Source organism: Muscardinus avellanarius (genome assembly GCF_963383645.1).
Source record: "Muscardinus avellanarius genome assembly, chromosome: 10".
Classification (NCBI taxonomy): Eukaryota; Metazoa; Chordata; class Mammalia; order Rodentia; family Gliridae; genus Muscardinus; species Muscardinus avellanarius.
Window position 1 is genome coordinate 76052500 of NC_137796.1, and position 16937 is coordinate 76069436.

Genomic DNA, 16937 nt, shown 5'->3' on the forward strand with positions numbered 1-16937 from the left:
GCTGGCTTCAAACCTGTGCGATCCTCCTGTCTCAGCCTCCCAAGTACTGGGATTACAAGTGTGCGCCACCACGCCCGGCTCAGACACAGAGTTTTTAAAGGGAAAAGTGATAACTTTATGGTGGCAAGAACACTTGGGCCACATAGTCAAAGTTCCCCTCACCAGCTGACAGGAGCAGTTTACCTCTGTGGTAGTCTGGATTCTTCCTAATATCTATAATCTCACTGTAATCCTGGAAGGGAGGCCAAGTTGAGGGACATTCCACAAAATAACTGACTAGTACTCCTCAGAAATGTCAAAAGTCAAGCTGGATGTGGTGATGCACACTTGTAATCCCAGTACTTGGGGGGCTAGCCTCAGTTCCTTAGTGAGGCCATCTGCAACTTAGTGAGACTCTGTTTCAAAATAAAGAATAAAAGCCAGGTGTGGTGGCACACACTGTAAACTTAGTACATGGGAGGCTGAGACAGGATGATCATAGGTTCACGGCCAACCTCAGCAACATAGGCCCTCTGCAAGACCCTGTTTCAAAATAAAGAATAAAAAATAGGACTGGGGATATAGCTCAGTGGTAGAATGCCCCTGGGTTCAATCCCCGGTACCATCAGAAAATATATGAATGAATGAGTGAAAGAAATGAAAGAGAGAAAGAGAGGGAGGGAAGGAAGGAAGAATAGAAAATAGGGCTGGGGGATGTAGCTTGGAGGTAGAATGCCCTAGTTCCATCCCTAGTACCACCAAAACGGGGTGGGGGGGTCAAATTTATGGAACACATGGAAAGACCAAGGAACTGTTAGAAATTGGAGGAGACTAGGGTTGGAGGAATATACCATGGAACTGATAGCCTGGACTGAACTTTGGAAATGGAAAAGGACTTAGTGGAGAAAATGGTAAAATTCAAATAAAGTTTGAAGCTCAGTTAATAGTGTTGTACCATTGTTACTGTCCTAAGTTTTGATGAATGTACTATGGAAATGGAAGACTTGAACATTAGTGGAAGCTGAGGGAATGATATGTGGGAATTCTGTATTTCCTCTGTAAGTTTTTCCTAAATCTGGGATTATTACAAAATAAATGTTTATTTACTTTTAATTTTTTTGTGTGTGTGGTACTGGGGTTCCTGGAAGCCCTTCTACTTCCGGGCTATACTCCCAGACCTATTTTATACTTTTTTATTTTTGGAAACAGGGTCTCTTAAGCCAGCGAGACTGGCTTTGAACCTGCGCAATCTTCCTGTCTCTGCCTCCCAAGTGCGGGGATTACAAGCGAGTGCCACCACGCCTGGCTATTTTACTTTTAATTTTAAAAATCGACTTTCTGTCCTAGACTATCAGTTTTATTGTGAGCAGTCATGCATCATTTTATTAACCCTTGATTCCATTTTTATCTAGAAGAAAACAAATTGGTTCAGTAATTAGAGTTGGATATGGAGTGTGCATTTTTTTAAATACTATTTTTCTCTCTTTCCAGGGGAGGCACCTACTGTGGAAGTTCCCTCATCGTTTATGATCCTGTCTCTGTGCAGTTTAATGATATTAATAGTGTTAATTGCAAATTGTGTTTCCTGCTGTAAGGATCCAGAAATCGACTTTAAGGTGAGCAAAGATGGCAGAAAATAAAAAGTCGTTTTCTTATAGAGGGGCTGTGTATCATAGTCTCTTGGGAGCAGGAGTCAGCCATCTTTTTCTGTACGGGCACGGTAGTAAAGATATTCTGCCCTAGTAAATGTGGCTGTACAGTTTCTCTTTCACAGCCTCCCCACCCTCAGCCCTGCATTTGAAGTGCTACACCAACCATAAACACTCTCTTAACAAATGGTCATGGCTTTGCACAGATAAAACATGATTTACAATGATAGGTGGTTTGGACTTGGCCCACTGGCTAGTTTGTCAGTCCTGCTTTAGAGCATCTTTGACAGTAAGCACTCTCTTGTGAGTTTAAATGTTTTCTAGGTGAGGAATGGAACATGATGATTGAATTTACTTGATAGAAGGCCTGGTTTTCAGTGCTTTCCAAACTTTTGTAGACTGATGAACTTGTGGTTAAGTAGATCATGAAGGTGAAGGGATTCTCAGAGTTCTGTACATGAGGAGGAGTATTGAAACCTCAAGTTTACCATGAAACTTGGAGTTCCCCAAAGGGAGGAGAATGCTGCTGACTGTAAAATCCTGGCTCCCAGGGGGATGGCAGAGGGGCTGCCATGCAGAGCAGATGGACAGGCTCTGCCTGTAAACAAGCTGGAAGCTCCTGCCCTAGAACTTACTGCATGCCTGCTGGCATATATTAGGTTTCCATAAATACTTGTTTAAAAAAAAAAAAAAAGCTAGGCGTGGTGGCACACGCTTGTAATCCCAGCACTTGGGAGGCTGAGACAGGAGGATTGTGCAGGTTTAAGGCCAGCCTCAGCTACTTAGGGAGGCTCTCAGGAACTTAGTGAGACCCTGTTTTCAAATAAAATATAAAATAAGTCTGGCAGTGTAGCCCTGGGGTAGAAAGTCCCTGGATTCCATATCCAGTAACACACACACACACATACACACACACACACTATCCATTTTAAGCCGAGCATGGTGGTGCACGCTTGTAATCCCAGCATTCGGGAGGCTGAGACCGGAGGATTATGGTTTGCAGACAGCCTCAGCTACTTAGTGAGGCACTTCGTAACTTAGTGAGACCCTGTTTCAAAATAAAGAATAAAAAATAGGGCAGGGCGTGTAGCTCAGAGGTCAAATGCCTCTGGGTTCCACCCCACCGCAAAAAAAAAAAAAAAAAAAAAGCTTGTTAAGAAAAAAAGAGTGCATGTAAGAAAATAGAAGACATGCTTACAGAGAAAATTGCCCCCTGCTGACTATACTAGGACTAGCCCAAGAGTGCTGAGGGTCAGTGGTTCAAATTGGAAAGCAAAATTCTCTTCTTGCAAAAACCTTTTCACTGGGCACATGGACCTGATTTCTAGAGCCTCCTATTATTTTTACTGTGTACTCTCCTTACCTGGAGTATGGTGGCAGTTGTGAGGATATTGGAGGTGTGCCATCCTCTGGTCTCAACACTGCTTATACACAGGAGGCTGAGAACAGGGGAAGCCTGCAGGAAAGACTCACCTCACAGGCCACTGTCTGCAGGAGTGCTGGCATGCCACACACGTGGGGGCTTTATTCACAGCACCTGGGCTGTCACTTCACTGCATACTCTCTGTGGGAATTTAATGGCTACCCTGTTGGGGGCCCAGTTGTAGTAGAGAATCAGTGTCCCTTGATGGTCAGTCTTGCTAAGGGACTTTGCATAGAAACCTGGCCATTTCGGGACAAAGATAAAGTCTGATCAGTGTTGCTGATACTGGAGTCAGGTCTCGGTCTTGTCTCACATTTCCCGATACCTCTTTCTTGTCTTAGATTGTCCCAGCTGTTTTGAATGTCAGTATTGAATGAGGGTGTTTATTGTGATGTTGTTTCAAGGCTGGGAATCTGGTGATACTGATGCAGGGCCCAGACAGCTCTAGGATCTCTGTGACCAAATAAGAGTATGTATTGCCATCTTTGACTCTGGTTTTCTTTGCATTTGGAGCTCTACTGTTTTTGACCTGAGTGGTCCTAGGGAAGTCACAGACCAGGAAGCTAATGACTTGCCTAAGTTAATCCAGATAGCCACTGGCATAACTGTAAGAGTAACCTAGCTGTATCTCATTTTTAAATTATTATTACACTGTGTTACCTCTCTGAACCTTCAGAATGATTTTCTGGTATAGCTACTGGTATGTCATGCTGTTGCCAATTGATTAACATCATTTTTAAAGTAGACCTGATAGACAAAACACTTTAATGAAAGAACCTTTAGGAATGTCTAAAAGGACAATTCAATGGTCTCTTCTAATCAAAGGTGCCCTCAGATTGAAATGATGGTACCACATTTCTCCTGCTCCATCCCCCATACACACAGCAGTAATGTCCTCTAATGCATCTAGGAACATACATAACACATGAGAATAAGTCTTCTCACATGCATGTGAAAACAAATGTCAGAAAAACCTCCCATTATAATTTTAATAAAATATTTTTCTTGAATTGAGTGGGGGCTAAGAGAAGGTGGTAGAAGAGGAAGATCAAATGGTGGTAGAAGATGCTGGCAGAAAAATGCAAGAGTCTTGTGCCTGGATCTGTTCTCAGCTTCTGTGTGGCACCCAGAGGGTGGTACTTGGTAATTAGCCAAACATGCAGCTTGGTAGTTTTCTTTATATTAAGTTAAACTGGACTCCAAGCTGTACCCAGCTCATGGGAATGAGGCTAGGAAGAGTTAGGAGAGCTTTCTGTCCTAGAGTTTCTTAAACGGTTCTCACAGCCTAGATGTTGGTGCATCCTCAGTTTTCATGTTATCACCTTTGGAAAACAAATGCTCTTGTATGTTAGTTACACTTCAGTGCCAACCTGTTCTACACTGGCCTTTGTGGTTTACATCCTGATGATTTTCTTACCTAGTGCAATAGCTTTTCCACTGTTATTTTTTCCAAAGAAAAAGGACTTGCTTAAAAATATGTTTTCTGCTGGGCTTGGTGGCACACATCTGTAGTTCCTAGTATTTGGGAAGCTGAGACAAGAGGATCATAGATTCAAGGGATAGCCTCAGAAAATGATGAGACTCCCATAAATCTAGTGAGACCCTGCTTCAAAAATAAAAATAAAGCAGGGCTGGAGGTATAGCTCAGAGGTAGAACTATCCTGGGTTCAATCCTCAGTACCCCAAAAAAGGAAAAAGAAAGAAAAGAAAAGCTTTTCTGAACCAGCCATAGTAGCACACATTTATAATCCCAGTTCTTGGAAGATGGAGACAAGAAGATGGAATGTTCGTGGCCAGCCTTAGCAACTTAGCAAGACCCTGATTTCAAATAAAAAATAAAAAGGGCTGAGGTTATAACTCAAAGGTAGAATGTTCCTGGGTTCAATCTTCAGTACCACAAAAAAAAAAAAAAAAGAATTTTGAGTCTATTAACTTTCTTAATTTCAGTAGAAATTACATTGTACTTACAAATGAACATGCAATTAAAAATAAAATTAATTTATTTTGATTCAGTATGAAAAGATTTATGAAAGTGAATAAGGGTTTTAAAGGATTGTTTAAGCTCTAATAATTTAAAAGTAAGCTTTGAGTCTGGAAGAGAATTTTTATGTTAAATTCCATTTTCATTTTAGAAAATTATGTATTTAACTTTAAGCTATCAGTTTTAAAAGTTACATAAAATATGTTTAATTTATCTTCAAATATTATTTATTTTGTTGTTTGGAGTTGGAGAGCACAATTACATATGCTTTTTTACATGAAGTATGAATTAAGGGGAAAAATGATGGCAGCATGTTCCAAATGAGTGAACAGATATTCCTCTCTTAAATGTTAGTCATTGGTTTTTTTTTTTAAATATTTGTTCCCTTTGGTTTAGGAATTTGAAGATAATTTTGATGATGAGATAGATTTTACACCGCCAGCAGAAGACACCCCCTCTGTCCAGTCCCCAGCAGAAGTCTTCACGCTTTCAGTACCAAATATTTCACTCCCAGCTCCATCACAGTTCCAGCCTTCTGTGGGTAAGACCTTACCTAATGTTAAGATTGTCATGCATTGTTTCTGAGCAGTGAGAAAGGGAGCCTTGTTGGTATCATACAGTAGTGGGCTGCCTACCTCCGTCTCTATTTGTCTGTGCCTCTTCTTTCTGTTCCCCATGAAGCTGCGTTCTAGCGGCCAGGCCTATTGCATTCTTGAAATAGCTATCTTTTTCCTTTGTGGCCCCTTGGTCTGGTATAAGAATAAAACTATTCTTTATGCACTGAGATTGAATGCTTGGACTGTGCTCCTGGGCCCTTAATAGTATACTGGTTTATCTACTAGCTTGGACATTGGTATCTTCTACTGGGATGTCTTGCACATGGGAGAAGGGCATATTTGGATTTGCTAATCAGATTGGCTTTCCATATACTTCTTAGGTAGAGTTTGGTTAGATTTAGTTGATTTCGTGTTGTAAAATAGAACATGACTGCTAGTGGTTTGAAAAACAATCTTTTCCAAGACTGTTAAAAGAAGGCTGTTTAAGTGTCTGTAGGTGCCAAGCCTTTGGCCTTTTGTGATGCCACACACACACTGTGGGGTATGTTTAGAGGGGTATGAATCCAAGTTGATTATACTCCCGTCAGCATGTATGACTGAAAGAAAAAAGTAAGGTAAAACATGAGACTAACAGTGTACTTCCTATAAAATATTTATAAAGTAAGGAATATTTATTTAAATATTAAAATAATTTGTACAGCATGAAAAATGACATGTATTTAGCTTTATAGCAAATATTCTGCAAATAATGCCATTGCTTAAAAATGGTTTAGTTTGAAAGGAGGCCAACATATTTTTAGGATAATGTAAGTATATTTATCTCTAAATTGAAATTCCTGCCATTGCTTATTTGATAATTTGTTTTCCTTTGTACTTAAGGAAAGCCCCGAGGGGCTGTGTGGGGTGTTTATAGGCCTGAATGAATTTCCATCAGTGGAATCCTAACTAGATCAGCATCAGCAGGAGAGAGACCTAGATCATAGGAAGAGTAGGGGTGCAGCTGACCTTGGAGACAGCTAGAGCCAGGACCTTGAACTTTGTCAGCATTTTACATTCACTGCTCATTTTCTCTTCCTTTGGATGTTAGCTTAGTCTCAGGTGGCTTCTCTTCAGTAGGGAGCGTGACTGTTGGCAGTTCTAGGTCTATATATTTGTAGGTTTGCAACCACAGAAGAAAGGAACTTCTCTTTCCTTGGGCCAGAAAGAAAAACTTCAGAGAGGCTTTCTGGTTGCCTTCACCTGAGCCACATGTACAGATTGACACGGCCTTATGAGAAATTATAGTGAGCTGGGCATTCATGTTGATTTTGTGAATTTATGCCCCTCTTTATGTTTTCTCAAAACCTTTTCTAAAATCCTCCTTAATAGGAAAAATTTCATTTTAAGTTTCTTTACTTAGAATGCTCACAAAGTATTTTTATCATCTTGAGATATAAGAGGCCTTCCCAAGCATAGCACTAAATCTAGAAGATGAAAGGAAATATTGCCAAATCTGATTCACAGAATAAAATATTCTGAATGGAAATAGATACTAAAGCCAATTTGACATAGTAGCAAAAATGTTTGTAAACTACAAAATGAATGAAAAATGTTACATATTAAGAGTTCACCATCAGGGCTCATTGTCACAGGCTTGTAATCCCAGAGGCTCTGTTTGGGAGGCTGAGACAGGGATGGTCACAAGTTTGAAGCCAGTCTCAGCAACTTAGGGAGACCCTGTCTCAAAGTTTAAAAAGGGGCGGGGCTGGAGATGTAGATAAGTGGTACAGCACCGATGGCTTCATTCCCTAATGGCACACACATAGCATACACATGCAAGTATAGCTCTCACAATGTGTGAGAAAAAGAATAAAAGAATAACACACCGCTGGAAAAAATAAACTGAGAACATGAAAGAAGAAATTCATGGAAAGAAATTAAAATGGCCAATAAACAGAAGAACTTCATTATTAAAGAAATGCAAACATCAAGGAAGATGATAACAGATAAAAAAGGATGAAGAGAAATGACACTGAGTAGCGACTGGCGGGAGGTGTGTGCTGCACACATGCACACTGAGGGGAGTGGGCGGTCGCATCCACTGAGTGTTACTGCAGCTATACGGAGGTGAAGAGATCCCTCCTGGGCGGATTCTGACAGCATGGCCAGAATGAAAGCAGTGTTTGCTCTTGATCCAGCAGCTCTGCTTCTAATGATTTGTCTTTAGGAATTAATTGGGTAAGTATACAAATATAAAAAAGGGCAGTGGGACTTATCACAGCATTGCCTGGCAGTATAAATGGAAACTGATTAAATGTCAGTTTGTAGCTTATTAAGTTTTAGTAAATGCATACAGTAGGATATTTTATATCTCTATAGAAAATGAAAGTGAAGCCTAGCATGGTGGCCCAGGATTGTAATCCTGGGATTCGGGAGGCTGAGACAGGAGGATCACTGTTTGTGGACAGCCTCAGCTATATAGCCCCTCCGCAACTTAGTGAGAATCTTTCTCAAAATAAAGAATTTAAAAAAAAATAGGGCAGGGGGTGTAGCTCAGAGGTCGAATGTCCTTGGGTTCCATCCCCAGACCCACAAAAAAAAAAAAAAAAAAGAAAGAAAGAAAGTGAACTGCATGGACTATGAAAGATATCTGTGACATGTCATATGAAAAAAGTATGCTACAAAGCCGGGCATGGTGGTGCACACTTGTAATCCCAGCATTTGGGAGGCTGAGACAGGAGGATTACAGTTTGAGGCCAGCCCCAGCTACTTAGTGAGGCCCTTTGCAACTCAGTGAGACCTTGTTTCAAAATAAAGAATAAAAAATAGGGCTGGAGGTATAGCTCAGAGGTAGAATGCCCCAGGGTTCCATCCCTGATAACACACACACACACACACACACACACACACACACACACACACACACACACACAAAGGTATACTACATACTAACAAACAAGTCTAGAAGAAGGCCAACCAGTTTTCTTTCTTTCTTCTCTTTTTAAAATGAAATTTTGAATAGATAATATATTCACATAATTCAGAAATCAAAACATAGAAAGTTACATATAATGAAACGTCTCCTCCTAATATTTGAGTCTGGCCTCATTTTCCACCCTTCTGCCTTTCCTAGATGACAGCTTCTTTTCTTGGTTTATTATATATATCTTTCTAGATCTTGATGCAAATCTCCCCTACTGCTGTTTTAAAATATTTGAATTTTCTATTTTTAAAAAATATATTTTTTGGTAGAGCAGATTTAGACTCATAGCAAAATTGAGAGGAAGGTACAGAGATTTCCTCTATATAGCCCTTCACATACAGAGTCCCCACTTCTTCTATCCAAAGGTATCCTAGGAGCCAGGCGTGGTGGCCACACCTGTAATTCTAGTACTTGAGAGGCTGAGACAGGAGGATCACAGATTCAAGGCCAGCCTCAGCAACTTAGTAAGGCCCTCAGCAACTTAGTGAGACTCCTTTTCAAGATAGAAAAACAAAATAGGGCTGGAGGTGTGTAGCTCAGAGGTAGAGTGCCCCTAAGTTTAAATCAGTCCACAGTAAAACACACACACACACACACACACACACACACGTGCGCGCACACACACACACACACACACACACACACAGGCATCATGCTATATACACTGTTTGTAATTGTGCTTTTTTCACTATCAATATACTTTAGAGATATTTTCCATATCAATGAAAATAGTTTTATCTGTTCTTGTAAGTACATGCTGTTTGAACCATATAATGAGCATAGTTTACCTAACTAGTCTCCTGTTGATATATATTTGGGTTGTTTCAGTTCTTTTGCTGTTAAAAATAAAGCTTGTACCTAGGTTGTTTTGTCATTGTTGTGCAGGTATATTTGTAGAATACATTTTTGGAAGTGAGTCAAATTACGTATTTGAACAATTTTGATAGATATTGCCAACTCACCCTTCATAGGAATTGTACCAGTTTATATTTCTGCCAGTTGGTTATGAAGCTAAGTTGGTATCAAATCAAACTAGATTGTTATAAATTTAGGATGTTCACTGTAATCCCCATGGTAACTACTAAAAATTTTTCACAGAAAAGGATATCAAAATGGCATGCTAAAAAAGTCACAATCTATTGATGAATAGGTTTCTGATTTTAATATTGCCTCAGTAGTCTTTATAAAAGTCAAAATGTAAGCAAGGTATAGTGGCACAAACCTGTAATAACAGTGACTTGGGAAGCTACAGATCATGAATTCAAGGCCAACCTTGGCAACTTAGCACGACCCTGTTTCAAAATAAAAGGTCTAGAGCCAGACATGGCACAGGTTCGAAGCCAGCCTCAGCTACTTAGTGAGGCTCTCAGCAACTTAATGAGACCCTGTTTCCAAAAAGTATAAAATAGGCCTGAGAGTATAGCCTGGAAGTAGAAAAGCCCCTGGGTTCCACCCCCAGTACCACCAAAAATAAAAAATAAAAGGTCTAGGAATATAGCTCAATGGTAAAGCGCCCCAGGTTCAATTCCCAGTTTAAAAAGGGGAGGGGTAGCTGGGATGGTGATGCATGCGTGTAATCCCAGCATTTGAGAGGCTGAGACCAGAGGATCGCGGTTAGCGGACAGCCTCAGCTACTAAGCAAGCCCTTCAAAACTGAGTGAGACCCGATTCAAAATAAAGAATAAAAATATAGGGCTGGGGGTGTAGCTTGAGGTAGAATGCCCTTGGGTTCCATCCCCAGTACCACAAAAAGGGGGGGGGGGCATGGTGATACATGCCATATTAATCCCAATACTTGAGAGGCTGAGTAGGAGGATCACAGGTTAGAGGCCAACTTCAGCAATTTAGTGAGGCCCTCAGCAACTTAATGAGACTCTGTTAAAAACAACAACAACAACAACAACAACAACAACAAAAAAGCCGGGCATGGTGGCGCACACTTGTAATCCCTGAGCTTGGGAGACAGAGACAGGAAGATCACGCAGGTTCGAGGCCATCCTCTCTGGCTTAAGAGACCCTGTTTCCAAATAAAATATAAACTAGGTCTAGGAGTGTAGCCTGGAGATAGAAGGGTTCCATCCCCAGTACCACAAAAAAAATAAAAAATAAAAATAGGGCTGGGTTTGTAGCTCAGAGGCAGAACTCTACCTCTCGGTTCAATTCCCAATACCACTATACATACACACAAAAAAGTAAAAAAGATAATATCTTTTTTAGAGTTAAAGCTTATTGTGTTTTAAGAAATTCTTCCTTATTCTGTGTTTAAAAAAACAAAACAAAACAAAACAAAACAATCCCCACTCCTTTTCTTATGTGGTTCTAGGGATTGAACCCAGACCTTATGCCTGCTCTGCAAGCACTGAGCTACATAACCAGCCCTTCTGGGTTTTTTTTTTTTTCTTCATGTTTCACTTTGACATTAAGTCTATAATCTCTCTCTCTCTCTTTTTTTTTTTTTTTTTTTGTGTGTGTGGGGGGGTACTGGGGTTCCTGGAAGCCCTTCTACCTCCGGGCTACACTCCCAGACCTATTTTTACATTTTTTGGAAACAGGGTCTCCTAAGCCAGCGCGCTTGGCTGGCTTCAAACCTGCGCGATCCTCCTGTCTCTGCCTCCCAAGCGCGGGGATTACAAGCGTGCGCCACCACACCCGGCTCTATAATCTCTCTTGAATTGGTTTTTGAGTATGAGAATCTGGGTTCCGTTCTTGTATATTCCTGTTTGTTTCCCTAGCTCCACTGTCTGTTGATCCTTTCTTTCTTCTGTTTCTAGATGTGTGTGGCTCTGTTTTAGGGTTTTCATTAACTTTTGTTATTTTTTTATACCTTGTCCCAGTACTAATGGCTTAATTATAGTAGCTTCATTACAACATTATGATTTGCACATATTTTTCACTTCTGTAGGTTCTCTTTTCACTCTTTTGATAGTGTCCTTTGATGCATTAATGCTTATAATTTTGAAGTCCAATTTAACTACTTTTATGCTTATCTTTTTGGTGTTGTATTTCAGAAACCATTGCCAAATCCAGGGTCATGAAAATTTTCCCCTTTATCTCCTATGATTTTTATAGTTTTAGCTCCTAATTTAGCTCTTGTATCCATTTGAGATAAAATTTGTATGTGGTGAAAGGTAAGGGTCTAGCTTAATTCTTTTACATGAGGGTATCCAGTTGTCTCACTAACATTTGAAGCACTGTTCTTTCTCCATTGAATGTTCTTGGCGTCCTTTTTGAACATCACTTCTCTCCTGCTGTTGAACATCATGAGCTATCAGGGAAATGCCAGTCAAAACCACACTAGTTAGAATGCAGTCATTAAGGATACAAACCAATAATAAATGCTGGCAAGGATGTGGAGAAATAGGAACTCTTATATACTCTTGATGGGACTGTGATTTGCACAGCCACTGTGGAGATCAGTATGGAGGTTCCTCAGAAGAGTAGGGATAGAACCACCATCTCACCCAGCCATGCCACCCCTAGGTACCTTTCTTAAAGAATTAAAGTCATAATACTTTGATGATGCATCCACACCCATGTTTATAGCACCCCAGTTCACAGCAGGCAAATTATGGGACCAACCAAGATTTCTATCAACAGACATCTGGATAAAGAAATTGTGGTAGATACAATGGAATTTTGCTCAGCCATAAGAAGACAAAATGATGTCATTTGCAGGAAAATGGGTGGAAGTGGAGAATATTATGCTGTGAGATCAGCCAGTCTCAGAAAGGCAAGGGTCATGTGTTTTCTCTCACATGTGGAAGGAAGTGAGAGAGAAAATAGGAAACAAAAGGGTGTTCAAGGAGAGCGTGGTGGTACATGCCTATAATACCAGTACTTGGGAGGCTGAGACAGGAGGAATACAGTTTCGAGGCCAGCCTTGGAGGTAAGCAACTTAGTGAGGCCCTCAGCAATTTAGTGAGATGCTATTTCAAAATAAAAAATAGGACTGAGGATATAGAATGCTACTGGATTCACTCTCCCATAACTAACACACACGTGTGCACGCCCACAAAGGGACTTCAGATAAATGAGAGACCATAGATTAGTGGGGGAGGAAGGTGGGAAGGAAAAAAGGAGGCCTGAGGAGAGGAAGGAAACAGTTCAAATGCTGTGTCCATGGATGAAGGTATCACTGACAGTGCCACTGACGGCTGGGGAGCAGCAGGGGGCGTGGGTTGATGTGAAGGAATTCCACCAAACACTGTGTGCATGTTTGTATCACTTTGAACCTCACTCTGATGTATAGTTATAATGTACCAATAAAAGTGTCCACATACATATATCATTATATAAAGAAATAAAAATAAAACAGCAGTGAGGAAGGAAAATAGGTATAGGTTTTACATATTTGTTTGGATTTATATCTACACTTTCAGTTGTAGTCCATTGATTGGTATATCTTTTTCTATTTTTATTTATTTATTTATTTTGGTGGTACTGGGGGCAGAACCCAGAGGCTTTCTACCTCCGGGCTATACTCCCAGACCCATTTTATATTTTACTTGGAAACAGGGTCTCACTAAGTTGCTGAGAGCCTCACTAAGTAGCTGAGGCTGGCTTCGAACCCGTGCGATCCTCCTGTCTCAGCGTCCCAAGCGCAGGGATTACAAGTGTGCGCCACCACGCCCAGCTTTGATTGGTATATCTATACATTTGTATTACTGTAGTTTTTATTTTGTAATGAGTCTAAAATGGAGAAGTGTGAGTTCTCCAACTTTTTCTTTCTTTTTTGGAGGGGTGGTACTGGGGTTCCTGGAAACCCTTCTACCTCCGGGCTACACTCCCAGACCCATTTTTATATTTTTATTTGGGAACAGGGTCTCTTAAGCCAGCGTGGCTGACTTCGAACCTGCTCGATCCTCCTATCTCCGCCTTCGAAGCACGGGGATTACAAGCGTGCGCCACCACGCCTGGCCAACTTTTTCTTTTTAAGATTCTTTTTGAGCTGGGCGTGATGGCTCACACGTGTAATCCCAGCATTTGGGAGGCTGAGACAGGGGACACGGTTTGATGACAGCCTCAGCTACTTAGTGAGGCCCTTTGCAACTCATTGAGACCCTGTTTCAAAGTAAAGAATAAAAAATAGGGCTGGGGGTGTAGCTCAGAGGTAGAATGCCCCTGGGTTCCATCCTCAGTACCACAAAAAAAAAAAAAAAAAAGAAAGAAAGATAGATTCTTTTGATTATTTGAGATCCTTGGCAATTCTGTGTGCATTGATTAGCTTTTTCATTTCTGCAGAACAGGCTGGTATTTTCATAAGAATTACTATTATTATTTTGGCATGCCATTTTGATTCCTTTCTCTTTCCTTTTTGAGTATTTTTAAGGTGTTTTCTCAGTGATTAAAGATTACAGTTCTCATCCTAATAACAATTGAGCTTAAGTTGTTATGAGCTTCAGTGGCATAGACAAACTCTGTTCCTGGAGAGCTTGTCCCTTTACCTTGTCACAGATTGCACTTACATATATTTTGTACCCATCGACATAGATTTCTTTTCTTTCTTTCTTTCTTTCTTTCTTTCTTTCTTTCTTTCTTTCTTTCTTTCTTTCTTTCTTTCTTTCTTTAGTACTGGGGATGGAACCCAAGGGCATTCTACTTCTGAGCTACATCCCAGCTCTATTTTGTATTCTTTATTTTTAAACAAGATCTCATGAAGTTGTGGAGGGCCTCACTAAGTAGCTGAGGCTGGCCTTGAACCTCAGATCCTCCTGTCACAACCTCCCAAGTACTGGGATTACAAGCATGCGCCACCATGCCTGGCTGATTTTTTATTTTATAAGGTTTTCATATTTTAAATCACATAGGAAATAAAAATAAGAGCTATATACTCATACTCACAATACAATAGAATTGGCTTAATAATTACTGAAGTTCTTTATTTCTTTGTAGTAACTTTTATTTCTTCATAGTAACTCTGAATTACTGCTTACTGCCTTTCTTTTTTCATCTTGGAGTGTCCTTTTCACATTTATTTTAGAGCAGGCATAATGGCAGCAAACTCCTAAACATCTTTATCTGAGAATGTCTTAATTTTTCCTCTAGTGTTTTTTTTTTGTTTGTTTGTTTGTTTGTTTGTTTGTTTGTTTTTGTGTGTGTGTGTGTGTGTGTGTGTGTGTGTGTGTGTGTGTGTGTGGCGCACTGGGGGTGGAACCCAGAGGCTTTCTACCTCCGGGCTATTCTCCCAGACCTATTTTTATATTTTATTTGGAAACAGGGTCTCAGTTGCCGAGAGCCTCACTAAGTAGCTGAGGCTGGCTTCGAACCTGTGCTATCCTCCTGTCTCAGCCTCCCAAGCGCTGAGAGTACAAGTGTGCGCCACCATGTCCAGTGCTCTTCCAGTTTTTGAAGGATAGTTTTGCCAGATATAAAGTTCTTGGTTCGCAGATCTTTTATCACTTTGTCTTGTGAGCCTTTTGCTTCCACTGATTCTGATGAGTAGTTGGCTGTTAATCTTTTTGAAGATCTCATAAATGGCTTCTCTCTTGCTGTTTACAAGATTCTCTGTTGTAGTTAATCTTCAGTTTCATTGTAATATGTCTTGGTGTGGATCTCTTTGAGTTTAATGATACTTGGGGTTTTTGAGCTTTTTGGAGGTATAGATATTCTTTAGCATATTTGGGGCATTTTCTACTATTTGTTTTCAATTTTTTTTTACCACTTTTTTCATTCTTCTTCTGGTACTTGTATTATATCTGTATTCCTCTTGATGATGTTGCCACACTAGAGTTATTGGATTTTTTTTTAAAAAGTGTAAGTCATTACTAAAGACGCAGTAAAATATTCATCCAAAATATTATTAGTATTAAAACTTAAGACTCTTTTGGCATTACTAGTTTGAAAGAATTACGTATTTGTTTCTATCTTTATTAGCACCAATGTTAAATTTATGTTAGTATTTGTAGTGTATAGATCATGTGTTTTATACCTATTTTATTTTGTTAGATACTTACACAATTTTAATGTTCTTTTCTCTACAGAAGGTTTGAAGTCTCAAATTGCCCGCCACAGTCTAAATTATATACAGGAAATTGGAAATGGCTGGTTTGGAAAGGTAAAATGTTCTTCACTTTCATTTTTTCCTTACTGATTGTATAGTTTAGAATTTAAAGCAAATTAAGAATTGTATCATGTGTCATTCCACATTCTGTATAGACACTGTAGTAGGAATATCGTTTCCTCAGTGCTCCTGCACCTAGGGAAAGAGATCATGGGAATACACATGATCTCCAACATTCCTGGGCATGTATCTCTTTCTTACAGTTCAGGAGATTGGGAAGTTCAAGATCAAGGCACCTGCTGATCCGGCATCTGGTGAAAAAGGCCTGCTTTCTGTCTCATAGATGGCACCTTCTCACTGTGTCCTTACATGGTAGACAGGGCAAGGCAGCTCTTCAGAGCTTTTTTTTTTTTTTTTTTTTTTTGTGGTACTGGGGATGAAACCCAGGGCATTCTACCTCTGAGATACACCCCCATCCCTATTTTTTATCCTTTATTTTGAAACAGGGTCTCACTGAGTTGCAAAGGGCCTCACTAAGTAGTGGCTGAGGCCATCCTCGAACCATGATCCTCCCATCTCAGCCTCCTGAGTAATGGGATTACAAATGTGTGCCACCATGCCCGGCTTCTTCGGAGCCTTTTGTTGTTGGGCTTTTGAGTCTTTTTGGTGGTACTGGGGATTGAACCCAGGGACATTCTGCCTCTGAACTATACCCTCTGCCCTGTTTTATTCCTTTTCTTGTGTTGTGCTGGGATGAAATTTTCTACCTCTGGTCTACACTCCCAGACCTATTTATTTTATATTTTATTTGAAACTATGTCTCATTAAGTTGCTGAGAACCTCACTAAGTAGCTGAGGCTGGCTTCGAACATGTGCGATCCTCTTGTCTCAGCCTCCCAAGCGTGGGGATTACAAGCTTGCTCCACCACGCCTGGTCTCCCCTCTATTTCTTTCCTCTCTTCCTCTTATTACACTTAAACCATGTTAGAATGGCAGATAGAGATATTGAATGCATCTAGAGACTGACTTTAGCCCTCAGGGAAGTGGGGAATTGTTCTGGGGATTGAGAGAGAAGTGACACACTCTGGCAGTAAGGTGGTAGAGAGGGCCAAGGTGAAGTGGCCAAAGTTAGGTGATTGCTGCAAACCCCTAAGGAGAGATCCAGGCAGTTGAACCTGGATGATAGTGATATAGCATTGCAGGTGGTGAAAAGTAGAGGAACCTTAGGTAGCTAAGGAATATGGAGGAAGAGTAATGAGGGTGAACTGGAAGAATGAAGTTCCCATAAGCTTAAATTTGAGGAGTGGAGGAGGAAGTTGGGAGTTCCCTTTTGAATATATAAGGTGTGAGACAACTGCTAGACACCTAACTGGTCATGTCCAGTAG

General features: G+C 40.4%; 1 protein-coding gene across 1 annotated transcript in view; it reads left to right on the plus strand.

Moving 5' to 3' along the window:
- LMTK2 (lemur tyrosine kinase 2) overlaps positions 1-16937 on the plus strand; it is a gene marked incomplete at both ends in the record, with an annotated part of 113229 nt that overhangs the window by 37741 nt on the left and 58551 nt on the right. The window contains 3 exons of the mRNA XM_080704443.1: positions 1471-1595; positions 5429-5573; positions 15532-15605. Coding sequence (XP_080560569.1) covers positions 1471-1595; positions 5429-5573; positions 15532-15605 — 344 coding nt within the window. The remainder of the gene's footprint in view (positions 1-1470; positions 1596-5428; positions 5574-15531; positions 15606-16937) is intronic.